Source organism: Silurus meridionalis, chromosome 5, assembly GCF_014805685.1.
Source record: "Silurus meridionalis isolate SWU-2019-XX chromosome 5, ASM1480568v1, whole genome shotgun sequence".
Lineage (NCBI taxonomy): Eukaryota > Metazoa > Chordata > Actinopteri > Siluriformes > Siluridae > Silurus > Silurus meridionalis.
Genome location: NC_060888.1, coordinates 15,413,147 through 15,439,155, shown reverse-complemented (window position 1 = coordinate 15,439,155; position 26,009 = coordinate 15,413,147). Strand labels below are relative to the sequence as shown.

Here is a 26,009-nt window from a genome sequence, read left to right as displayed (position 1 = left end):
ACCCCTTATCTATGCCTCACAGAGCTCGAGGGGTTCTTGGACCGGACATTGAGAACCATGGTTACAAACTACCAATTTCAATTTACAACCAAACAGAGAGACAGCCTTATATGAAGGTCTATCTATGTACGCTTGACTGATTCAAGGCTGTAAGGAAAAAACTTTAATTAGATTTGTTTGTGTAGAACCCCAGCACATTAGCTCTAAGCACCAACCAGGTAAACACAGGCTGTGAAAATGTTTGCGGAACATCAACGTTGCATTTTAGATTCACAAATTCTGCGACCTTTCTATTTTACCACCATGTCATTTTACCTCCTTTTAGATAATTACATCTATGTCTTTACCTAGTGAGCCATAAGCATTTAAATCCAAATGGAATAAACATGCAAAGCATCCATTTTTAAGAATACAAAGTGCCTTTTCAGGAGTACACAGTCTGTTTTCCAGTTTTCTTTTGCTTATCTTTTACTATAACCTTTGGCAAGGTGTGCCTTGTCTTATACATGAGTTGTCAATGGCACCACGCAATGTTCCTAGAATGACTTGCTAAGTGGAAGCGTTCAATGTGTAAACATTTGCATTTCATAGCCACCTTTTATCGTTTAAAAAAACACATGGCTTAGGTTGGAGTCATGTCTACTGTAACTTGACATTAAATTTGTAGCCGTAGTTTATACAGCTTTTTTTATGATAACTCATATCAATTTGTTGATACGCATTATTAAGTTCATTGCTTGTTCTGTGTTTAATGATTAACTGTTGAAGAGAGTGGGAGTGGCTGTAAAGGAACAGCACAGTAACTTACAGTGCTTTCACGTTAGACATGAAAACGCATGGCCTGAGTTAAGTGTTCAAGGGTCGCTACTTTGCACGGGATGGTTTATTATTACACTTGGACATTTTTCATGTTATGCAGAGATGTCATAACCCTGTAAGTAATAATATTCTTCTTAATATTAGGTATAAACTAATACATTAATAAGAGCATGTGAAATAACGAAAATGTCACTGCCATATCTATTTGGTCAGAATGTTTAGGAAGAAATATCCTGTTTCATAAGATCACAACCATGGGTGAAAGTAGGAAATGGCTGGCTTTTATGGTTTGTGTATGGACATTTGGGAGCTATTACTTATGCTCAGGTAAAGTTGATCAGTAACAAATAATGTATAATGTTTGTCAAAATATTTTGAAAGTAATATATTAAATACATTTTTGCCCGGATTTTGTATTGGGCCACTTGCATGTGCATGTAAGAAATAATTAATAACAGCAATTAATTATAAAACGAAAGTAAATGTTTAATTGTAATGATACATATTGATATATACAACTTTATTGTCATTGCATAGTACAGGTACACAGCAACGTTTTTCTTTACATAAGTAATTTCTTAAATCCCATGCAAATCCTAATCCATATTGTTTTGATATTTCAGTTTTTGCCAATCCCAGCCTATGGGGAAAGAAGGTGGACTTTGTTGGTGTGGGTTCATGTCACTGGGAGCTGAATAAAACGTTCTCTATGCCGCCTTTAAAGGAACTAAGCGTGTGTGTTGACCTCATGCGATGGATTCCCAGCGCATCCTGGACTGCTTTTGTGTACAATAAGCCAGGAGGACACAAAATCGAACTTGGTTTGGCTGGAACAGGGGGCAATTTAAAAGCCTGGCTTTTTGGAGAGGAATGGATGATTGCACATTTCTTGCCCCTTCTAAGCTGGCACACAGTTTGCCTGACATGGTCAAATCACAATAGAACATTCCAGATGATTATTAATGGCACAGTTTATTTAAATGTGCAAGTAAACGAATCAATGCCCAGTAGCCTGGCTCCGAGTGGCACTCTGACTTTGGGGGCGTCTCACAGAATTATTGGTGGAGTTATGGTTTTTGAAACGGGCACAAATTACATTGGGGAAATGACCCTGTTCCGTATGTGGGGATTGGTTCTGACATCACAACAGCTTACTGATTTGAAGTGTATTAGTGGAAACGTTGTAACCTGGAGCATGAATAACTGGGAATATCACAGTTGCCCACCAGAAACCGACCACAAGCTGAAGTGTGGTGAGACAAACCTACAGATATTAAATGTTGATTATAAATGAATGATTTTTATATAAATAAATGATTTTAAATTAGTTGACACAATACATGACAAGGACTTTAGAACTAGGGCTTTATGAATCTGTCAAAAAAAAAAATTGTATAATTCTGTCAGATTTAGAAGGATCATAAAACTCCAATAGTGCAGTGAATACAAATTTACTGATAGTAACGTTTGCACCAACACTGCTTGTGAAAATCTGTGGTATAATTATGAAGTTATAAATCTTGTTATTTCAGAGTGTCCAAAGTATATGATAAATATGAAAGTATTCCTTACACAAAAGATCAATTACAATTTAAATGGCAGTATGATCAAGGAAATCACAGAACAGTGGGTAAGCAATAAAACAGATCAACATTATTTTAATCAAATAGCAGCGTAATAAACCATGCAATTTATTAAATGGGATGTCATTAAACCTTTTTCTTTTTTTTCCTTTCCAGCTGCAGAGCATTTTCCCTCAGAATGTTTCTCTGAATTATGTGTTGATATCACATCTACGGTAATTTTTCGCATAATGTCTTATGTATAAGGTCAAGTGTATTATTGTCATTTGATTCTAATTATGTTTTAACAATAATTTATTTGTCTATACTTTGTTTTGAATCATTCTTATTCTTAATGATATTAGTTTTATTTAATTGTCATGCCTCAGTTGACAAAGCTATAATGAAAGCATTTAATAACGATATGTACCTGGAATACTTTCTGTTTAAAATCAGCCAAACACAGGGCAAAGAGACACGACTCAGTGAAAAAAACAATACTGAAATCCAGGTAAGGGAAAACGAATGGACAGATAATGACATACTATTACAAAGATTAGAAAATGTTGAGCATATACTGTGCTAATAAACATTTTGCACCTTTGCAGGAGGGTAATATTGTGTTATATAAAACAGAATGGTAAAGTGAATACATTTATTACTATACTGTACATACACACAGCTGAATCAATAAATTATCTATCATACTTAATATATGTTTTTTTCATCACACATTGAAAGGTTCAGCAGCCTGGTATATGTGACAGTAAATCCTGCAGGTGCTGTAGATGAGACTCAGGCTCTGCTGTGGAAACTGTTAGCACCCACCTACATCCACAGTGATCACATCATCCTACAGACTGATCTGGCTTCTATGTACATCCATCCTCGAGGTATGTTTGTGAATGAGTTTGTATCAATCAGTATTGTTTCTATGCACAAAAAAAGCATTGTTTTTAATCATAGATGTCTTGCTCATCCTATTCCAGTAACAAACTCTGAAGGCTCCATGAACTCTACAGAATCAGGTTAGAGTAATGTAACTACTTTTAATACCAATTGGAATACCATTTTGTTGCAAACAAAAGTGCTGAACAAATGGTGTTGTGTGCAATACGATTCAAAATGATCATTTAGCTGACCCTGCAAGATCAAGTTAACATAGAGCTCAGCAATGGAATATACCCAATCTAATCATCATGATCTTACTATTTGAAGGTCTCTCTAGGGTTAACTCTTTAAAGTTAAACAAGCAACTATCGAGTATAATATTAAAATAAACAGTTGGCACTGGGAAGTAAAAAAAGTCATCTCTTGTTGGTGAAAATAAAATCTTGGGTGATTTTGATTGAAACTGAAAGTGACACCATAAAGTTTACATTTAAACAAACACCAATATAGATGCAGTATGTGTTTTTTTTATTTTTTATATATATATAATTGATAGTCTTTTATCATGATTGACTGACTCATGTTTCAAGTCGCTGAATATTACTCCACAGTATTTTTGGTTTGTTAATTATAACTTATGCGGCAAATCATGTTTGTCAGTTATGTTTAACTCCTACACCTCATAAAAAGGAAACTACTCTTTATTATTGTTATTATTATTATTATTATTATTATTATTATTATTATAATTATTATTTATTTTATTTATTTATTTATTTTGTATTAATTTTAAATTTATTTTTTTATTTCTGTATCTCCTCTAGGTTTTATAGACACTTTTTATAGAGTTCATATGAACCTTACAATGAATGGTGTTGTGTGGGACCCAGCTGAAACCATTCTACTCTGGGTAAACTTCACACACACACACACACACACACACACACACACACACACAAAACAAAACAAACAAACAAACAAACAAACAAACAAACAAACAAAAACAAACAAATGGATACCTCTAAAAATATTTGTTTGTCCTTAGCTCCAGCAAACATTAGGAGGAAGCCACAAAATGAAAACTTTCAATTTCAAGCTAACCAGTATTCCTAAGTAAGTGTATAGATTGTATTTTCAGTGTATTTTGCTGCCTGAATCATTTTACCTGATTATAATTACTGTACTGATGCTGTAAACCACCTCTTATGTCAGTGTATGTGTGTTTCCTTTCCTTCCTTTCTTCTTGCAAACAGAAAAAATGGAATGAGTAAATATTTGCCATACTTCAGGTACTGCATTTAGATATCAATGAACTAATGAACTTCATCATTGTGCAGATCACTTTGTGCAGCTGTCATTGAATTAAACCATTTATTTGTGTCACATGTATATAGGTATAGTTGCACCTTCCAGGTCCAGGCCTCTTCTTCAGTGAATGTCACTGAAAATGGATTAATTATTTTTGACCTCTTAACAAAAGGATTTGCCAATAGTTCTCTCACAATTAATGTCCCAACTGATGAGATCAGCATTTTACACATAGGTATGCCATACACACTACCAACAAACACTGTACATGCTACAAAATACTGTATATATAGTGTATCTAGTGTACAGGTATACATGGGTCATACATGGCCTTGCTTTACTTGGCAAGATGGCCCATTTGGTGTTCTGCATTTTTAGTATATAGTTGATGCAGTAGATAAGACTTTATTGTAAAAAATCATCTAAATTATTTTAACATGAAAGAAAAACTTCAGTAATAAATAAGCAAACAAACCAACATAAATAATACAAATATAATACAAATAAAAAGATTTAAAAAGTAAACATACAGACATACACAGACGGACAAGCTTTTAATAAACATGGTCTCGGATCTTCTTCTTCTTCTTCTTCTTCTTATTTTTATTATTATTATGATTATGATTATGATTATTATGATATTATTATTATTATTATTATTATTATTATTATTATTATTATTGTTATTATTATTATTATTATAATTATTTAATAGATGCCATAATAACCTTCTGAACATAGTTTAGATCAACTGTAGTATCTCTTGATCATGTTGTTTCCCTTTTGAATCAGAGGAGAGGAGACCGAAAGCAAGGCACCCACACACACACACACACACACACACACACACACACACACACACACACCACACATACATATATATGTGTTAAATGTTATCTTCTGTTTATTGCCTTTCTCTCTTTTCTTCCTTTCTTTCAGAGCCTGGGTTCTGTCCAGAGGAAACCACTTTAACAGTTTATGGCCATTACATATGGTCCTCCACTCCAGCGCAGGACATCTGTGAGATGAAGTGTGAGAAGGGACATGATGTTGCTGTTAGACTTTGGTATGAAGTTTACAACTTTACTATGTTTGTGTCACACCACCGTTTATCATCTGTTTTTCTACTACAAGATAATAACATAAAAATTAAAAGATTAATTATATTTAATGTTTGGCTTTGTGCGTCACAGGGCACACACAATCACTACGTAAAGTACACAATTTTTTGCTTGTTGGATATATATATTTTTTTACAAGCTTATGACAAGCAATTTACCTTAAAGCTAAAATTATCTTTTAAGATACTGCATGCAAATTCAAACATATCTCACATATTAATCCTTGGACAGTTGATGATAACAATGAAAAATGTAATAACTAAGGCACAACTCATTTATTTTATGGAGCCCGTGTTCAGTATATAATGACGACAATGTTAGCTTTGGGTTTGTTTGCTTCTGGGCTGTCTTGAATCCTGGGGAAAAATATGTTCTGAGAAAAAAAAAAAAAAGTCCCTAGTTGACCCTGTGTTTTTTTTATAAATGACAAGACCGTGTAAAGTATTTTAAAAGAATGTACATTTTTAAATAAACATTTTTGGCCCACAGTAAACTAGATGACAGTACAAATGCAGCAAAATGGGATTCACCAGACTTGTCCAAATGTGAGAAAGTTCTGACTGACATTAATGACTTAGAAAATGTCACAGTTACAGAAAGTAAGTGCTTTATATATTTCTATATCTATTCAAATTATTAATTATATTTACTTTTTTTGGATACTGTTGTTGCCTTTGGCATAATAATTCCACAAATAAATCAATAAATTATTATCTAGTTTTATATTTACAATTCACAGAGCTACAGTCTCACAATTCATTAGGAACATGTCAATAAATTAAACACATGCTTTCTGAGAGAAAAGTTTTTTTGTTTTGTTTTTTGCTAGGAAATAGATTAAAAGTTTTTCCTCCTGTCATCTTGAGCCTATAAATCTGGCTCGAATGATCTGCTTCTGTATTTTCTATCTACCAGACAATTCAGCTGAAATTGTTGCTATGATTGAGAATTTGCTGCAGAACCAGACAGATTTGAGTACATCTGAGATGAACACTGTGTTGCAAAAACTGTCTGATGTCACACATGTTGGTACCATGAACACTCAGCTGGCCAACAACATTATAAGCGTGGTGTCAGATCTCTTTGTTTGCACACCTTTTCTTGCTGAAGCCACAAATGAGTAAGTAAAGCAACTCTTAGTGTTGCATGTAAACTTGTTTAATGAGACATTTAAATTAAGTAAAATATTTGAAATATCTGCATTTTTACTGTCATTAACCATCATTTACTGCACCAGTTTGATTTGGATTGTGTCACAGTTCCAGCAAGTGAACAAAACCTATGCACTGTTTCTTAATTCTTTCAATGCTACATTTTTAGTTTTCTGTCTTCCTTTTTTTCCTCTGTGGTTTAGAATTCTCTCAATTACTGACCAAGTTGGAAACAGGGTGGATTTCTCTGGAGACTATCATAACACCACAGTTCCATCACTGGCACTGCAGCTAATCAATCAAGATCCATTGCTTTTTCAAGGACTCACATTTGGAGTGTCCTCTTTTCAGACAGGACATTCTCCTGAGGTAAGACTTACAAATCACCATTTAAACCATTGCTGAAACACTGACACAAAACAAGTGGGTTTATTCTAAGAAGATGGAAGCATGATTAGAGAAGGTATACAGTAACTGAACTGAGCAACAGCAACAGAACAGCTATTGTCTCCTCTCTCTTGCAGATATTTCTTACCCAGTCCTTTGTTGAGCAGTCTGACAGTGGCACTGTGGCATCAATATCTGTACCTGTTGCCCTGGAGACGTTCTTCCCCCAGAGTATCAGAAGTCGTGTTCAGTTTCATTTTTATGGCAGTGAAAATCTATTTCAGGTAACAGCCACCTCCACAATTTACACATACCAATATCAAATTCCCCCTTGTTGTCTTATCTAGGTTGATTGTATGTTTTTGAAATACACTATATTTTATTCTTTAAAAAATATAATAAACTACAATGGTTCTTGATGTCATAGAAATGATACTAAATATCTCTAGGTAAGTAAAGAACTAAGGATTTGCTGAAACAAACCTTAAATGTCGATTACAAAAAGAGTAAAGTTTGAAATTTCAGAGGAGAGCACACATTCCTTGCTAGGAAAGTAGACGTGCTTTAACACTTTTTAATAGCATTTGCATTTAACAAGTCTAGGTGCACTATATTGCCAAAAGTATTGGGTCACCTGGTCATAAGTATGGTATGTGATTTTTGAGCATTGCATTCCACATTTAGTCTGAGTTTGCTCTTATAATTTCCTTTCTTCTTCTGGAAAGCTGTTCCACTAGATGGTTTGCTTATGGATATTTGTGTTCATCAGCCACAAGCATATTACAAAAGGCAGGTACTGGTGTAGATGAGGTGAGGAGGCCTGGGGTTCAGTCAGCGTTCCAACTGATCCCAAAGGTGTTCAGTAGGATTGTGATTAGAGCTCTATAGCAGGCCACTCAAGATCTTCCTCTCCAAAGCATGTAAACCAGATCTACAAGGAGCTCACTTTGTGTACAGGGCCATTGGGTTTCTAAGTTCAAGTGAATGCAAAATTTTATTATAGCGTAGTTCCAATACTTTTGTCAATATAGTTTATGTGTGTGTGCTGTTTTTCCACAAACTCAGTTTCCATACAAGGAGTTGTTTTCCTTAGAGACTGAAATGGGTGTTGAAGCATCTTTTGAATTTATAAAGAAAGATAAAGCAAGGTGGAAAATAATACGTTTCAACAATTGTCATTTCACTTGTCACTGGGACATTTTTCGAAAACATATAAGGTATATAGTAGCCCTTAAAATTTTACTTTGTCCCTTAAATGGTTAAAGCTGGGTTTACTTACATACTGTAGATAAAAGATACACACCCAAAAGTACAATGTGCCCCTGTGACAAAAGTATATGGATTTAATCTTGATTATCCCATGTGTAGGACCATAATAGTAGCCTGGTGATGAATTCCTATGTGATTTCTGCTAGTGTAACTAACACTAGTGTGACTGCCTTGAGGGACCCAATTGTAATCACTCTCCTTCATCTACAGCCCAAAGAGGTCTGTAACAGCATACAGCTGCTAAGTACAAGTGTAATAAATATGGTGGTAAATTTTGTGATATTTAATCTTAGTCAGAAATGTACTCTTTCCTTTCTTGTAGGACCATGAAACAGTTCAATGTGTCTACTGGAACTTAGAAATGAACTGTAAGTCAGTAGGTCAATAAGTCAATAAGTAATCTATCTATCTATCTATCTATCTATCTATCTATCTATCTATCTATCTATCTATCTATCTATCTATCTATCTATCTATCTATCTATCTATCTATCTGTTTTTCTCGTGATGCATCTGTTTGTGTGACAGATGGAAAAGGAGGTTGGGATGATAGTGGATGCCAGGTTAAATATAGCAATGCCACTCATACATCATGCCACTGTTTTCACCTCACACACTTTGGAGTGCTGTTGGTAAGTTCACATTGTGTATATTTGAATATATGCAAAATGTATAGAATAACATTTCTTAACACTTATTTTATACTATACCTTTCTTTCAGGATATATCCAAAACCCCCATAAACCCCAAAGATGACATGATTCTCACAATCATTACGTACCTGGGCTGTGGCTTGTCTTCGATCTTTCTAGGCATCACTTTGCTGACTTATATGGCCTTCGAGTGAGTTACATAACATTAATGGCTTCTTAGCATCCTGTGAAAGACTGGCAGTGTCATAATTTCTGAACCTGCATTTTTTACTTGTTCAACAGGAAGCTGCGGCGAGATTACCCATCAAAGATCCTTATCAACCTTTCAGGGGCCTTGCTTGGGCTCAACATGCTTTTTCTCGTTAATTCCTGGCTTGCTTCATTTAACAACTATAATCTTTGTATTGCTTTGGCTGCCATTCTTCACTACTTCTTTCTGGCCACATTTACTTGGATGGGATTAGAGGCGATCAACATGTACCTGGCATTTGTGAAAGTCTTTAATGTCTATGTCCCATCCTACATCCTTAAATTTTGTGCTCTTGGATGGGGTGAGACATTTTTGTTTAAAATATATATATAGTTTTCTGATCAATTGAATCAAAGAAAAGCAAAGTTGTGAAAGTTTTTGTGGAAGTGAAAGATTTTAGATATACAGTAATCCCCCTCTTTACCGCGGTTTCTGATCTCGCGCCCCCGGTTGATCGCGGAATTGCATTTCCCACATAACTAATTTGTTTAGGTGATTTTCCCGGTCTCTTGTGGATAGCACGATAGACCAAAAAAATTATAGGGAATTGTTTTGATAAAGTTTTAGGTTCAAATTATGAAATGTATTAATAAAAATATAATTATTAATTATAAAATGAAGTAAAATGTTAATACAGTGCAGTTTTGGAACATAACCAACGTAATAAACGGGGATTACTGTATAACAAAATAGGTAGCAGTGTTTAAAAACACACCCAAGTGTTTTGGGTTGTTATTTCTTAAAAATCTCTGATTCAAATCATTATTAATCCTCAGTAATAAATATAATATTAAAAACAGGATCACCTTGCATGATGCTATTCTACATTTCCCTGGGCCCATTAGTGTTGGTGTGATGGTAAAGCTGTTTGACAGCCACAGAGCAGGCAATAGAGATGAGAAACAGGGCACTGTAATTTAAGATGAATAAACTGTTCACCAAATGATGCTATCAGGGTGCTGCTAATTTTCAAACCATTCTTTGCAGGTTTACCTTTGATAATTGTCAGTGTGGTGCTTGCAGTGGATAAAGACTGCTATGGTAGCACACATTCTCTAACACCGGTTGAAGATTTCTCATCTTTGTAAGTGTTTTAAGCTCTATACTGTACAATCCAGATTCAGATCAACCTGTATAAAAGTTCTTTATACAGGTTGATCTGAATCTGGATTCCTTCCTGTTGTGTTTCACAGCTGCTGGTTACAGAATGACATAGCATTCTATCTGACAGTGGTGTCATTTGTGGTGCTGATCCTGATCTGCAACATTTGCGTGTTCATTGTGGTACTGGTGCAGATACGAGGCATGCAGCTCAGTGCAGCTGCAGGCCACTGCAGTAGAATGCTGCATGAAATGCGGGTGGTTGTCAGTCTCACTTTTCTTCTGGGTTTCACATGGATGCTGGCTTTCTTTACCTGGGGCCCAATGCGAGTCATTTTTCTTTATCTCTTCTCAATCCTCAATACTCTTCAAGGTAAGAAAGTAGCTGGAGTGACATAAAAAGGAATAAACTATAGTAAATAATAGAAAATTTATTTAGAAAACTCCTCCTGTGAATGTAGGACTTTTTTAGTTTGTGTTAATGTCAAGTTTCTAAAGGTTCTGTCTTTGTATGATTTCTGACATATTTACTGCTTTGCACCCAGACTCTAAACTCATAAGCAAACTGTGCTGCAAACTTGTTAAATCATGAGACTTGACATGTATTGCTCAGTATTATAGCAGAGACAACAATAAAATACCATCATGTGCGCATCAGTCGTACCTTATCAAAAATCTACTAAACTATCTGTCATCTTTGTGTATGCTTCAGGCTTTTTTATATTTCTGTTCCACTGCCTCATGAAAGAAAATGTGCGTAAGCAATGGAGAATTCACCTCTGCTGTGGAAGATTTAAACTCAGTGGCCACTCAGGTTGGTATTTAAGCTGAAGAACTTGTGTTCACATTCAGTGTCATGTTGCATGACAATTTAACTAAAAAACTTTTTACATTTTATCCTCAGATTGGAGTGGTTCAGGGACACTGGGTGGGAAAGCTAAGGGTGTAAAATTGGCTCACACTCAATCTGAAACCACAAGTGAACGCAAAATTTCCAGCAGCAGCCAGAAAGATGAAAACTAGAGACAAGAGACAGCATCATTTACTGCTCCGTGTCTTGGATGCTGCACGATGCAATTTGATCCAATATGTTTCTATTTCTATAATATATGTAATCCTGTTATTAAAACTGTTAATGCAATTTCTTTACCCTCACTTTTATAATGCAGTTTTTTTGCATCAACCTGTGAAATGCTTGCAATGTAATTATTCAATTAGAGTTTTTCTCAGTTGCTTTGGAGCATTTCTCGAATCATCCTTAATATTTGCAAACCAGTAAATGCATTCTTAAAACAATTTGTACAAAGAGCACAACACATTGGATTTCTTGCAAAAGCCGGTACTTTTCTCGAAATCTCTCAAAAGTATTTTTGTCAATGAACTTGTCATTCCCATCAGAATAAAAAGCCCCTTTGATATTTTTCACAAAAATCATCAAAATGTTTAGTCATGTTGGCAGTATGACGGTGCACAGTTTCAGGACTTCCTGCTGTATGGTATATATGAATTTCAGCAGCACAAATTCATTTATTTGAATGCATAATTGATTTCTATTTATTGCAGGATTCACACTTTACATTTTACACTTCACACTGTAGTGTTCGTTCATTTCTTAGTTGTTCATCCATTTTCAGAAATTGTAATTCTTTTGTTCACGAGATTCACCTTTGACCTGTTTTAGAGAACTAGTTGATTATTGGTTGATCTGATGCCATACACTCGCCTTCATTAGTGACAATCTAGATTTATCTGCCCAACTTATTAATTCAAGAAACATTTACACAAAATATATCAATTTTAGATGACAGATGATGACAACTGGTTTAACCATTTTGCATTCAATGACTAATACAATGAACTGATGCCGAGATGTTTCGGGGGTTCAGACTATTCAGGTGAAACCAGTATAATATATTATGATCAACATGACATAAACAACTGATACAACAGCAGACAATTGTACACAATAAATTAAATAGATGTACTAAAGCATTCACAATTACAAGACACAATAAATGTTGTTATGATGAGCTAAAATGACTAAATGATGTGGAGGTTGAACAAGGAGTTTCGAGAATTTCATTTCTGACCTGAGAAACGCTCCAGAGCACCTGAGAAAAACTGTAATTATTTCTTAAGTAGAGAAGAGTAGACAAAATGCACATAGCTAGATAAATTTGTGCGTACTCTACACCGCTTACTACAAGTCATGGGCCAGTAGACACGTGCCGCTTAAATAAAATGCATGCTCAAATACATAGCTAAACAATTACTCTGTAACTGGCACTATTAATGAGTATAAACCGAAAACACACATTCAGAGAGCAATACTAGTTTTTTATTCTCAGTGCTGTAGACACAGGGCTAAATTTTATAACTTTTTTAACAATTTCAAACTATTTATAGTTTTTGCAACGTATTTTAGTTTTTGTATTTATAATGCAGGATGCTGATGCTTCAGTGAAGAGGGTCCTTATCAATGCACAAATTGTTTATGCCTGGCAGCAAGCATTTAAAGACCAACTAATAACAGCACATTAAACGTATTTCAACATGCAGGCTATAGGAATACTGCTAACTATTCACCATGTAACATCTCAAATGTCACACTATACAGCAAAGAAAAAAGCAAACAGTAGACATGGTCAAAGAGTTTCTCTAAAAATAAAGAAGTGAGTATCAGAAAGACAGATAGACAAACAACTGACTGAATACTCTTTTTTTTCTAAAACATTTGGTACAAGCACCAGGAAAAGTCTTCAGGAGGCACTAGGCTGTAAATTACTTTATGGTGTAAATGTTTGAGATAAGTCTTCAAGCGCCCCCTTCTGGTATGTCTCTATAAATGCATTAGTAAAATTACTGCATCAGATGGAGGGAGATACAAGATAAAATGAAGGCCCTGTTGGTTTCTTCGACAGTCATCGTGGCAGCTAGAACCACACAAATGGTTCAGTGTTAAAAAACTCTTGCAGCTTTAATAGAACCACAGTCTTTTCCTATCTGTGCGTGATTTAAAAAAAAACATGGTGGAATCTAAGCAACTTAAACGCTTTCTTGAAATAACTGACGTTTTGTGTGCTACGCATATCGGTTGTGAATAAACACTATCGATCTGTGACAATAGACCCGAAACGTACATAACTCCACATTCCATTAATGACTTTAATTATCAGCACATTCTCTGACTCTCATTGACAATCATTGTATAAATGTTCCAGCAACATTCAGCAAATCAATTTATAATATATAGATCTGCACCAGAAAGAAACAACTGACTCAGTATTGTATGTCATGTTTTAGGAATCAGTTGACAAAATGCTCATCTAAAACATCATACCAACACTAAAAAGCAGTTAAATGGGTGTTTTGATATCCCCTTATATTCACAGAAGATCTTCTTGCTCAGAGTGTGACATTTTTTTTGTGGAAATTCAGTGGTCCATCTGGTAATAAGTATGTAATTCTGTTTCAGATACCTACCCTTATTTACTCTATATTTAACAACATTATGCCAACATTAAGACATTAAGATTTTGTAGAGGTCCTAATCCCATTCAAATATCCGAATATTCACTTAAATAATTTATTGAGTAAAAAAATATTCAGGGTATTTAGTAAAACAGAACACATTAGGTTCAGATTTTTATTTATATTATTTATAGGCCATCCTTTTTTTTTTTTTTTAAGTTAATGAGATTTGGCTAGAATTCATTCAATGTGTTCTAATTTGTTCAAATGACCTGGAAAGTACACTGACAAATATCAGACCTTGTGTTGTGATTTTCACACCCTGGACAAAAATTTTCAGAACGTGTAAAAAAAAAAAAAAAAAAAATATGCAGTTGAATAGGAATGTTTAGAATTAGCACAGCATCACAACTCCATAAGATCTACTCTTGATTCCATTTTACTTGTGGGGGGAAAAATCTGGAAAAGTAAAATGATTAATAAGACAAGTTCATTTGTAGTTGTGCTAAAGTCATTGCTTTTCTAAGAAGTGCGTTTTTTTTTTCACTTCTGCGTCAGTGTGGTTTGACCAGTTCAGGCACATTCTGCTTATTCTGGAGGAACTGCAGGAAGAACACACCTGAACCGGGCATCATTAAATAAAGACACTAACACAGGTAGAACCCCTTGTCTAATAGCTAAAGAAAAAAATACAGTTTCTTCACCAAAGGAAAGGATTCTTTGTCATTCCAGTTATTTACCAGATGTCTAGATGAAAACCAGCTGTAGACTTTGAGGACGCTCATTGTTTATTTATTAGTTTGGACATACTTGACATCTACTTCAGGTAAGTAAGAAAGCATTACAGAAAAACACAGGAGTTTCAATCTTTCCACATCTTACTGAAATATTATTTAAAGTATTTTTAGTAGTAAGTTATTAAATGTTAAAAGCAGGGACAGTTCATAAAAGCAGACTGTTTGCAGATTTTTTATTTGTATTTTTTTTTTATCAAAGATGCATTCAAAAGTGAAAAAAAAAACCCCAATCAAGTAAACTCTTTTTAAACGCTTCAAAGAGGTAAATTTCCAGTAGAAAATGTGGTGTATTTGACTATTCAATAAGTTTTTATTTTTGTAATCCCCCATGTGTGCTCATGCTACGGGAAAAACAGCATTTTATTTTTAAGACATGCCAAATATTTCCTTCTTGAGATTTTATTTCCACACAAAGTTTCATTTTTATTGCTGAGTTAAAAGTGGGAATAAATAATAAAAAAAATTTTGTTGTGTTGATGGATATCAAAGAATAAATGTCAGATCTTTAAGATAAATGTTAAATTATTTAAAATATTTCAGCTTCTTTAACTATTATGACCGAAAAAGGCATGCTTTCTTTCACAGTTGCAAACAGAACATTATTTTAAACCAGCAAACAAAATATTACTGTTTTATCCAAAGGACTTTGAAAACATTGAATGTTTTTAATCATATAATTCACTTTTAACATAACGTACTTTGACGAAATGTGTAGATTAACACACACTGTATTCTCCATAATCTCAGTAATGGAGCACCAACCAGGGAGTCCAGTGGCTGGGAAGGCAGAGGAACGATCAGGAAGTCTACTCCTTACCTACTTCCAGGGAGATATTAATAGCATGGTAGATGCACATTTTTCACGTGCCTTAGAAAACATCACCAAACCAAAGGGAGACATCACTAAAAACAAGAAACCTCGCAAATCGTTCAAACCCGGTAACATATTTCTTTATGTTAAAATATCTTAATACCTTGTAATCAATGACAATAAGGCAATACATATCGACATGTAAAGAGTGAAGTATTTCTATTTGGATGTGTTGTAGAGCAGCCAAATACAAGTAACTGGGACATGCAATCGCATCTGTGCTTTGAAAACACAGATTCTTCAGGACGGGTTGAGTTTGGCAGACACGAAGGGCTGCAGACAAACCCGCGTCTGCCACTTAACACTCCTGTGGAGAGCTCCAGTGTTTGGCTCGGTGGTCCACGGCAGGCCACGAGTCTGGTGTTGCCTCCCATGGTGTATCCCTCTGCTGCGTCTGCTGAGGGCTTGGCAGTGGCAGACCATCAGTACAATTCTCTATTAAGTCTGCTGCACAGTGAGCGGCCAGACCTGGGCTCCGTCATGGTATCCTCCTCCAAACAGGAGCTCATGCAAGGCTGGGCCCGGCATCCGGGATATGGAGAGCAGATGACTCCAGATCACAGCCTTGACTCTGGTACTTGAATTTTTGCACTAGCATGCACATTATGACACTTTTGGGGTATCTTAGTTATAAAGAAACTCAGGTTTACCTCCAGCTTCCATGTGATAATAGGTTGATCTACATAGTGTTCCAAAAGGCTCTATACATAGTGATATGGAACTTATTAGACATCCTGTACATGATTGACATTTCTTTATACACACACCCATCCTTCCCATAAATGATGAACATCATCATCTAGTGTTATGCACATCATTTATTCCAAATGCATTCCTATTAAAGATATTTTTGCTGTATCTTATTTAGATTCTACCATGGTCTAATTTTGTCAAAGACGTTATTAAAGTCTTTGGGGAAAAAAAAGAATTTAAAAAAGACAATAATTAGATTGACTGAAATCCTGTTTATTTGTTCAGTATGTTCAACAATTGATATTGTTACAAAACAGTTTCACAGAAATCTGACCTGACTTGCTTATAAGGAAGCCAGTTGGGACAGTGGCAAGAATTACTAATGCCAGAGAGGACCACATGTAGATATTATAAAACAAAATTAAAATTAAACCATACAATAATGTTAAACTTCAATGCCAGGTTTTGTTTTGAACAAATGGTTTGTATTAAGCATTAAAGTGCCAGCTTCTTGACAATAATTCATCTTGTATCTTTTGCAGGTGTACCAATGATGGAGAAGAAGGACTTATATTGGTATTAGACAAGTCTTTTTGCAGTTTTTTGACGTCTTCATACAAACCAAAACCTGATTCTCAAGAACAAGGAAGTCTTATCTCTGTTTTACTTGTTTTAAGAGTTCAGAGACTTGAAATGCTTCACCCAGAAGCCATTGCACCTGACTACATGCAGACAAACCAGTTCAAGAACAAGCTCATCACGTAGTCCAGCAAAGTGAGTTTGATTTGAAAAGAAATTCCCTTAAGCAATTTGGGGGTTGGTGGTTCCTCTGCTTGTAGTCAAAGCATTTCAAGTGACATACAGAAAATTTGCCATGCCAAGCCATACCTAGATATTTATTATGTTAGCCTTTTTTTAATATATATTTGTTCTTGGAACACAATTAAATTAAATCTACTGTATGTGTTAATAAACAAATAAACATGTCTAGAATGAAAAACATAAAAATGGACATTTTTTAATTAAGAATAACCATATGAGAAAATAAAATCTGCAATAAAAAACACAAAAATTTCAACACCTTTCTATTCACATTCTAGAAATATGTTTATAACTGCCATCTTTAAATTAAATAGAGTAAGCAATCTGAACATGGTGAAAATGAAAGAGATAAAAGAAAACAAACTGAGTTGCATTCTGAACCGAGACAACCTGAGATATTCATCTGACACCTCGCTTGTGTGGGCTGCCTGAACTGATTTTTTTGTTTCTTTGTAATCCTAGTTGAAAACAGACTGTAAAAAGTATATATAAATATGTATAGAGTATAAGTATATGGCTTCTGTTAACATTAAAGATAACAAATGTGAACAATGTTTGCTGATGTCTTTGTTCGTGATCCGCTGTAAATATTGCAAATAAACACAACAATGTGTACCCTGAATAATAGAGACTATTTGTTTTATCCCTGTATGTTAATATGATACATGAACACCAAATGGTGGTAAGTGCAAAGTACTGCTACTGTAATAATAATTTACATGGGTTAAAGAAGTGATCAAGTTAATACTAAGAATGTATGTCATCTGGTGAAAAAACTACTTGAGTAATTACATTTTACAAATGCATTTTTTTATAGGTAGCTACACAGAAAATATTCTATATCTAAGGAATCACTTTTGAACAGTTATGTTAAGCCAAAACAACCTCAATTATCAACAGTTCCCCAATCATCAACAGTATCCTTAATGATCAACAGTTTATATATAAACTGGTAATATTAGGTAAACTTAGCTAGCCTGCTAACATAACAAAATGCTTCTGGGTATTCAGCAGCTTTATTCGCTTTGAATAATTAACTTTGGGATGAACTGGAATGCCAACTGCACCTCAGGCTTCGTCATCATTATGACGCCAGAATGAATGCCATTACTAAAGCAAGAAACCCAACTAACACTTCAACAAGTCTCCTTTAACTGCAGCCACAGCTGTGCCATGGACATAAATCATCTCTAGCAGATGCATTGGTATTAACCTCATAAAATGTTTTCCATGTGCATTTTTTCCATGCATTATGGGTTTCCTTGCGATATGAAATCAAACACAAAATGTAAATGGTTCATGTTGTTCAATTGCTCAGAGCTGTTTTAGCTGACCTTTCCTCATGATGTCCAGCTTTTTTTGAAATGTCTGTCTTGCAAATGTCCTTGTAAAGTATATCTACAACCAAATTCATTTCTTCTCCTTTCTCAACAATTGTGAAATGAAAGAAATGGAAATGCTAAAGTTATCGGACATCTTCTAGATGGCCTCAGAGTCAGCAACTCAAAATCTTATTGGTTAAAGCAACTGCTTCATTCTAATGTATGATTGGAGAGAAACAACAAATGCAGACACTCCTTGCAGAAGCGCACCTGAGAGCTACGAAATGAAAAAAATTGATTGTGAGAGTAATTTAATACATATTCCTGGGGAAAAATATTAAAACAACTCAGAGAAGGTCTTGCTTGCCCTGACGGCCCACCACTAGTTTTACATAACATTTTTAATACCAAGCCATCAATATCAAAACCATCCCTTTTGCTTCATGTATAGAGCTTTTGAGAGCAACTGTATAGAGCAACTGTATTGGCTGATGTGAGTGGTTGGGGAACACAAAATACATGCATACATTGTATATGTACTTTTTACTGTGAGTTTTTTTTGTATACATGCACAAAATAGACACAACATTATTAATGCTGTATTGCACCGTAAGCTCTCATTTGAGTTGTCTTTCTGTAAGGTCACAGAAAACTGGAGCTATGTACTGTATGTTCAGCAAAACTTCTGTAGATCACAAAATGATTCACATACAAGTCACTTATGAGGGATCTGAGTCTATGTATGAAATCAGTATCATCATGGCACTGCTATTTGCCATGTCCTCAAATAAGTCCGAATAACATGTGACGAGATTACATGTAGTTCAGTATAGTACATGGCTGGAGATTGAGGTGTACTGTTACACAGTTTCTGAATAAAGAAAAAACAACAACTCTGAAAACTTGGGTGGAAATTCAGGGTGATTTCTGCTATGTGCTAGATGGCCAGGCCATGACTAAAATCTCTTGAGGTAAAGCCTTTCAAAGAAACTACTTAGTGAAAGGTGGTGTGCATTAGTAACCAGAAAAAATGGTGGAAACATTTTTGATACTTACATTTTGAAACGAATCATACACTCATTTTTGAAGTTTTAATTTTGTTTCTCTTGATTAGCCTATATGACATTCAACTTTTCAAAATATGAGAATAAAAACTGAGCTTCACTTCATCATTATGGTGTATTCAGCTAAAACTGGATCTAAAAATACAATAATAATAAACTTTCTTTCGGCTTCTCCCGTTAAGGCTTGTGCAACCCTAACGGCTGGGGTTGGTTCCCTGACCGGGGTTCGAACCCGGGCGGCAGCGGTGAGAGCGCCGCATCCTAACCCCTAGACCACCAGGGAACCCTCTAAAAATACAATAATAATAATTAAAAAAGTAAATAAAATTAGCAAAAAATTACAGCGACAGTGTTCTTTCAATTGAAGGAACACAAATTTTTGCTTTAAAGAAAGCAAAAAATAATCTGACTAGAACTACTTTATTTTTCTAATTAGTATTCTCTATAAAAATGCAAATATATTGTTTGACATCCAAAAGGAATATTTTAAATAATTGTAAGAAAAGGTAATTGATAAGAAACCTCCTCTATATTTCTCATTTGCTCTCAGTCTCCTAGAAAAATGTGTAAATGTATATTTAAATGTAATATATATATAATATATATTAAATATGTATATACAATACTTATGCAATGGAAAAATAGAGCTATAACAAACATTTTATTCATGCTAAATTAAAATTTCAAAGATCACACAAACAGACATCATGAGAGCCTCTAACAAACCGCAGCACCAAAATTTCATCAAGTATCATTCGTGTTATAAAATTGGCACCACATGGTGTGGTCAGATGAGACTAAGAAGGAAGAGCATAACCACTGAGGGTACTGCAAATATGGAGGTGAATCATTTGGTAACTCAAATAATAGCTCAGAAAATAAGATGTTTTTTTTGTATTGAATACAATAATGGTATTTGAGCAGTAGACGTGTTCAAGGTAAGTTTCAATCTCAGTGTCTTTCTGTCATGTAAAAACAAAACAAACACAAATAAAGTTCAGAAGGTTCAGACTTAGCCATAAATAGAGATTTCTGTGTAATGATGGGTCACACATACTTTCAATTCAACATAGAAATGAAAACTGAACTGACCATATCAGTCTTTTTGAAAGTGATGAGTGACATGTGCTGTAATTTATCAGTAGTAAGTGGAGATAGATGTGACGGGTGGTGATGTGGTTAAAGTGCAACAACAACAACAACTTTTTTTTATGAAGGCAATAAAAATAAAATAAAGGGTTTTTTTTTTCTTTTTTTCTATTCCATAATGACATGAACGATGGTCTTCTGGAACCTTCTGCTACACATTCAATAGTAAATGTATTAAGGTTTGGTCATTAAACAAAAGGTAAAATTTCTGAAAATGACCAGCATTACCATATCTCACTCGGAGTAATGCACACACTACTGAGAAACCTGTTAAAACCCGGTGGTCTGAAGCCAACATATACAAACCTAAGGATCTAAACGTTATACCAAACTGAAAGTTGAAATTTTCCCGATGAAATGTGCAAACAAAAATGTAGAACAAAAAACCCAAAGAATAATAGAGACAGAAATCAAGTAAAGAATTTAATGAATGTAGGAAGTTTAAAAACTGTTCATTGAATGCATTTTGTGTCACCATAATGATGTTTCGGTCGATTACTGATTCAGTGATAGTGGAAATATTTTTTTTCAAGCAGCATATAGGACATTTTATAAAGCTATGCTCCTTTTTAAAGATATCATTTCATATTGCAAATCCATAGAACCACAATAGTAGGTCATGTGTTTTGTGTGTGGCCTGGTTTTCTGTCGTTCACACACTTTTAGTCGTCATTACAGTACATTTTCAGCAATAAAAAATATTTTTATTGTATTCTACCTAGTCCAACCTCCAGTATACTATTTAATTTTTTTAGGTTAAATCTAAAGTAGAACTACAATTACAATAAGAAATGTAAAAAACATACATTAAGTTACAAAAAACCTTAACAGAAATGGCTCTAATGAGTGAAAAAAACTAAACAAAACAAACAAACTACCCCCCCACCACCACCACCAACTTAAAGTCTGATCTAGAAAAAAAGAGGCTGTCTGAAAATACTCACATGCTCAAACAGAGATGTTGCCTATCTGAGGAGTTCAGTGCTTCCAGGAAGTTGCATTCAAGTTAAGTTTTGTGCTGGTGGAGGCCATTCTTCAGACCTGTATGGGTGGATCTGGTGTTCACGTCGCGTGAATCCTGCTGCCTGCAAACATGTCCACTATGATAAACACTTTTCACAGCAGCTACAATCCTTCACCAGGTCCTCCACCGATACCTCCACGGTCAAGCCACAGAGGAGGACCAGTGGTGCCATCAAACACACCATTAGTCAAGTTTTTGTCGGTGCTGCTTCTTCTGCTAATAATACAGACATTTGGAGGATTTGTCTACCTGTTTCATCGGATTAACACGGTAGGCACTTGTTGATTATAAATGAATTTCACAAAGGAAGATGTTTCTTAATATGAATTAAATTTGAAGCATACTGTCTTGAATATTAGTTTTTGTTTAAATACAATGTTTTATTTCCTTCCCAATGTAAAACATCGTGCTATTGTGTAAAGAGAAAAGCCAATTATGATTATACCTCAATATAAGATATAATTTTAATTCATATTAAATTCATATTCATGAATATAACAGAATGGGAAAATGTATATATATATATATATATATATATATATATATATATATATATATATATATATATATATATATATATATATATGCTGTGATTAAAATTTGATTCTAAATTTGATCAATCACTTATGATCATGATTGGCTTTCCACTGACACAGTGCCAAAGAAAAAAAACTGTTATTGAATTTAGTTTTTTTTTTTTTGTTTCATGTGAAACATGTTGTTACACCAAAAAAAAGTTTTTGTTTGAGGAAGCAAGCAAATGTGCTCAACATTAAAGGAACAAAACCCGTAACAATGATCTAATCATTAAGCCTTTTGCTATGCATTGTCTCAAACTAAAGTCACTAGTGCATTAAAGAATACATCCATGAGAAAATAGTATAATAAGTCCCAGAATCTGATCTGGCTATGAATAAAAGGAATTCTTTGACATTAAATAGCATTTTGGAATGTGATAGAATTTTACTGTAAGTGTGCAAATGGTGGCTGTGTAACAAATGAAGGTAAGGTTGATAGTTTACAGTTTTTGCTCAGTCAGTTTTGAATTTCATTTAACCCCCTACATTTACCTCTGCATGCTGAATAAAACAGAAAACTGTCAATTCAAAATACAAATATGAGTCCAGTTTCTTTTTTTACATTCTACATGGGTTTTTTTATTTGCAAAAAAAAATTGTTTGTGAGCAATGTGGGTTTTTCTTTTGAGAGAATACTGAATGCAACACCATGTTCACAAGAAGCTTTTCCTGTGTTAATGGCAGCTGCAGGACAGACGCAATGAGAATGAGATAAGCACACTAAGACAACTACAGCAGTGTGCTGAAAACAACTTAGAATCTGAGGAGGTACAGTTCTGCAGTAAGCTCGTTGAAAACTTCAAGACTGTTCTTAAAAAGGTATGCAAGATTTTTCTGTATGGACCTTCTGTTACCACGTTGCTAAGATTGATAAAACTGCTTGTTTTGCTACACAGTAATGAAACACGTGTAGATCTCAATAAGCTCAAAAACTTGTTTTATTTCATTTCTCTAGGTCTCTCAGGCTGAAGGAAGAGGTTGGTAGATTTATTTTTTTCTTTAAAATGCAGTAATATATAAGCATCTTGTTTGAGAGATTGAGCTGATCATTGCCTTGTTCCCTTCTTATAGTGGCTTTCTTGACTGGATCTGGAGCTCAAGCAAGGATGGTGTTAAACGGTAAACATATACTTCATATTTTAGATCCTTTCCAATAATTAATTAAAAAAGTTAGCAATTTTAGTTAGTAACACATCCTGTTTTGGCTTTCTCCTTAGATAAGATCAATTCCAATACACTGGTGTGGGACACAACCCACTCTGTGGTGGATAAAATCAGCCTCAGCACATCAGGAGTCCTGACCATTTACTACTCTGGATATTACTTGATCCAATCTCAAGTCACATTTTCCAGTGCCGATGAAAAAGCAGTGCTCAAGCAATCCTTATTAACTCAAAGGCCAAACGAAAAGGGCCCAACTGAACTGCTCCAGTCATACTGCAGCTTGCCTCGGAAGACTATCATACCCGATATGTGTACTGCCTCGCAGGCAGGGGTTTTCAAACTTGAGAAGGATCAGAGACTGTATATTACTGTAAATAACCGGAGCTTGGTGCACCATGACTCTACCACTTTTGGATTGTTCAGGCTACAATACTGAGTGCAGACTAACTAAGAACTGAGATGATCTACCAGCAAAAAGCAAATATGGATATGATCTAAAACTCAATCAATTTTTCAGGGTATACCTGTGGAACCAAACACTGATACATATATGAAATTGGACTATTTGAAAAAGGAAGCTGGAACTTCCACAGTGTATCCTTTCTTTAACTGACACCACAGTACAAGCCCAAAGGAACCTCTGACTCACCACTGACTGCTGGATTTCTTGGGAGAATGTGTGAAATTCAGTAACCCTTGTCAGTAACCCTTTTCTATATATATATATATATATATATATATATATATATATATATATATATATATATATATATATATATATATATATAATTAGTCAACAATTCTACACATGTGGCTTTCTTTTCTATTCTAATACTATGCTAACTTTAATATTTATTAATGCTCACTCTTATCAGCAGTCATTCCTATATTTATTTAGCCTGAGTAGGAGACTCTTTCTTCAACACCTTCTGTCATTTTAGATCTTGATGATTTAGCTCTGCCCAGAATAGAAAGTGACACTACATTTAAAATTATCCTGGTCTCATAGAAACAGCACTGATGATTATGGTTTTTCAATCATTGGTCTTTTATATACCAAAACAATAAAAAGAAAAATCAGCTAGCATGTATTTCTAATACCAGTTGTGTCACAATAAATCTCCAAGGAAAATATACCACAGGTGGCAAGAAGAGTTTTGTTTTCAATGTAAGTTCATTCATTTAAGATTTATGTATTTATATATTTGTATTAAAATACATTTTTTTAAATCAAATGCATCACTATTTTTATTTTGGTTCTCAGGTATTTTATATCACTGGAAATATGAAAATAGATGATATATGAAATAGAAAACATTTCATATTTTTGTCTGAACACTTCCTAAAAATTATGGAATCATGTATACTTCCATTATGTCTAACAAACAAATTATTAAAAAATAACAAAACAAAAAAAACCCTAATCATCTGTGTAACCACACAGATTTGTGCTCCCCACCTCCCCCTACACTTTCCAACATGATGCATGTAGTGTCATTAGCAAAGAGCATGAGTACTGATCTGACCTTCTAATTTAAAGAATCTTTTCTCCTCTGACCTTCTCTTTTAAAGCTGCTTGTTTCAATGTTGTTGATTTTTTTATTACATTTCACATAAGAAATCATTAAAATTAGTGTATAATCCATTAATATGCAGTAAGTGACTGGATATTTTGGAGATCTATATTTAGAACTCTAATACCACCGACTGCCAAACACCCACCGAAATTTTATAATTATGCAAGTTTCCTATCTGCACCACATAGATACCACAAAGAAACAACTAATGCTGAGTATTTTACTACACTTCATTCCCCACCATGGAAAGAGTGAGTGACAATGCACACCCCGCTCTGGGACGCGTTTCTCTATTCTGTTACAGGAAGCGCTCGATCAGCCACACTCATTCCATTCTCTCACACGTACTCTGCTCATTTTTACCTTTTCCTTTCAGTCAAAAAAAATAATCTTCATGAACAGAGTTAACAGCTAAACACCTATATGTAAAGTGACGGTATGGTAATGAAGTGGAATGAACTTTCCAATTCATTTCCAAGGATCGTTTTTAAAAGCCTACATATTTAACAAAAGGACAAAAAAAATGTGATTGATGTTTTTTGAATTCATGTTTTTATTAAAACAGTTCCTTTAAAAATGAAGGCAAATGGGGAAAAAAAGAACAGAAGCACAAAATAAAAGAAAGACAGAATATATATTTAACAATTATTATTATTAGTATAGAATATTTGCATAGAAATCCACATGGGCTGCAGACTTGGGCACTTTAAAAAAACAAGAAAAATAACTAACTAGATAAAAATAATTAAATAAAAAAGAAAATCTCCTGCAAGTGCTAAAGATATCAGGCAGTTCGATCCAATTCCAGCCACAATCATGATAGTGACAGCATACAATAAACATTTATATCATGTGGTAATAGAGTACCGTGAAAATGGAAACAGACAAAACACCACTCACAAATCAGTCCTTCAGATTATGGAACAGCACATCAATAATGGATAATATGCACATAGGAAAAGAAC

The 26,009-nt window shown here is 34.4% G+C and overlaps 3 protein-coding genes across 6 annotated transcripts; all 3 read left to right on the top strand.

Moving 5' to 3' along the window:
• Positions 1 to 833: 833 nt before the first annotated feature.
• Positions 834 to 12,178, top strand: adgrg4a (adhesion G protein-coupled receptor G4a). 3 transcript variants are annotated; one of them, XR_006925796.1, is made up of 27 exons: positions 834 to 934; positions 1,033 to 1,146; positions 1,443 to 2,072; positions 2,352 to 2,449; positions 2,559 to 2,617; positions 2,838 to 2,892; positions 2,990 to 3,021; positions 3,123 to 3,274; positions 3,371 to 3,409; positions 4,097 to 4,182; positions 4,318 to 4,385; positions 4,526 to 4,561; positions 4,667 to 4,815; positions 5,520 to 5,646; positions 6,191 to 6,300; positions 6,617 to 6,821; positions 7,056 to 7,221; positions 7,377 to 7,523; positions 8,608 to 8,727; positions 8,831 to 8,876; positions 9,037 to 9,140; positions 9,230 to 9,351; positions 9,444 to 9,712; positions 10,399 to 10,495; positions 10,708 to 10,885; positions 11,225 to 11,326; positions 11,417 to 11,553. XR_006925796.1 is itself a non-coding variant. In XM_046849018.1 (27 exons), the coding sequence occupies exons 2-27, from the start codon at positions 1,074 to 1,076 to the stop codon at positions 11,533 to 11,535; spliced, it is 3,492 nt and encodes a 1,163-aa protein (XP_046704974.1). In that variant the 5' UTR covers positions 834 to 934; positions 1,033 to 1,073; the 3' UTR covers positions 11,536 to 12,178. The 3 variants fall into 3 exon arrangements, 2 of the variants coding, with proteins under 2 accessions (XP_046704974.1, XP_046704975.1); XM_046849018.1 differs by having other exon boundaries at positions 10,605 to 10,885; positions 11,417 to 12,178; XM_046849019.1 differs by having other exon boundaries at positions 873 to 934; positions 1,042 to 1,146; positions 10,605 to 10,885; positions 11,417 to 12,178.
• Positions 12,179 to 14,593: 2,415 nt separating this feature from the next.
• On the top strand, positions 14,594 to 17,797 carry vgll1 (vestigial like family member 1). 2 transcript variants are annotated; one of them, XM_046849875.1, is made up of 4 exons: positions 14,594 to 14,809; positions 15,528 to 15,719; positions 15,887 to 16,225; positions 16,887 to 17,797. In XM_046849875.1, exons 2-4 carry the CDS (start codon positions 15,530 to 15,532, stop codon positions 16,925 to 16,927), a joined length of 570 nt encoding a protein of 189 aa, XP_046705831.1. In that variant the 5' UTR covers positions 14,594 to 14,809; positions 15,528 to 15,529; the 3' UTR covers positions 16,928 to 17,797. The 2 variants fall into 2 exon arrangements, with proteins under 2 accessions (XP_046705831.1, XP_046705830.1); XM_046849874.1 differs by having other exon boundaries at positions 14,597 to 14,809; positions 15,830 to 16,225; positions 16,887 to 17,796.
• Positions 17,798 to 21,662: 3,865 nt separating this feature from the next.
• cd40lg (CD40 ligand) lies at positions 21,663 to 24,168 on the top strand. The gene is made up of 5 exons (XM_046849715.1): positions 21,663 to 21,995; positions 22,988 to 23,122; positions 23,259 to 23,280; positions 23,375 to 23,422; positions 23,521 to 24,168. The coding sequence occupies exons 1-5, from the start codon at positions 21,795 to 21,797 to the stop codon at positions 23,901 to 23,903; spliced, it is 789 nt and encodes a 262-aa protein (XP_046705671.1). The 5' UTR covers positions 21,663 to 21,794; the 3' UTR covers positions 23,904 to 24,168.
• Positions 24,169 to 26,009: the final 1,841 nt, after the last annotated feature.

Excerpts from the sequence above, each read along its gene's own strand:
- adgrg4a (XM_046849018.1), top strand. The coding sequence starts at position 1,074 with ATGGGTGAAAGTAGGAAATGGCTGGCTTTTATGGTTTGTGTATGGACA. Across the intron at positions 2,618-2,837 it reads GTGTTGATATCACATCTACG|CCAAACACAGGGCAAAGAGA; the intron begins GTAATTTTTCGC and ends GTTTAAAATCAG. Across the intron at positions 9,141-9,229 it reads CACACTTTGGAGTGCTGTTG|GATATATCCAAAACCCCCAT; the intron begins GTAAGTTCACAT and ends CCTTTCTTTCAG.
- vgll1 (XM_046849874.1), top strand. The coding sequence starts at position 15,530 with ATGGAGCACCAACCAGGGAGTCCAGTGGCTGGGAAGGCAGAGGAACGA. Across the intron at positions 15,720-15,829 it reads TCGCAAATCGTTCAAACCCG|AGCAGCCAAATACAAGTAAC; the intron begins GTAACATATTTC and ends GATGTGTTGTAG. Across the intron at positions 16,226-16,886 it reads AGATCACAGCCTTGACTCTG|GTGTACCAATGATGGAGAAG; the intron begins GTACTTGAATTT and ends TATCTTTTGCAG.
- cd40lg (XM_046849715.1), top strand. The coding sequence starts at position 21,795 with ATGTCCACTATGATAAACACTTTTCACAGCAGCTACAATCCTTCACCA. Across the intron at positions 23,123-23,258 it reads TCAAGACTGTTCTTAAAAAG|GTCTCTCAGGCTGAAGGAAG; the intron begins GTATGCAAGATT and ends TCATTTCTCTAG. Across the intron at positions 23,281-23,374 it reads CTCTCAGGCTGAAGGAAGAG|TGGCTTTCTTGACTGGATCT; the intron begins GTTGGTAGATTT and ends CCCTTCTTATAG.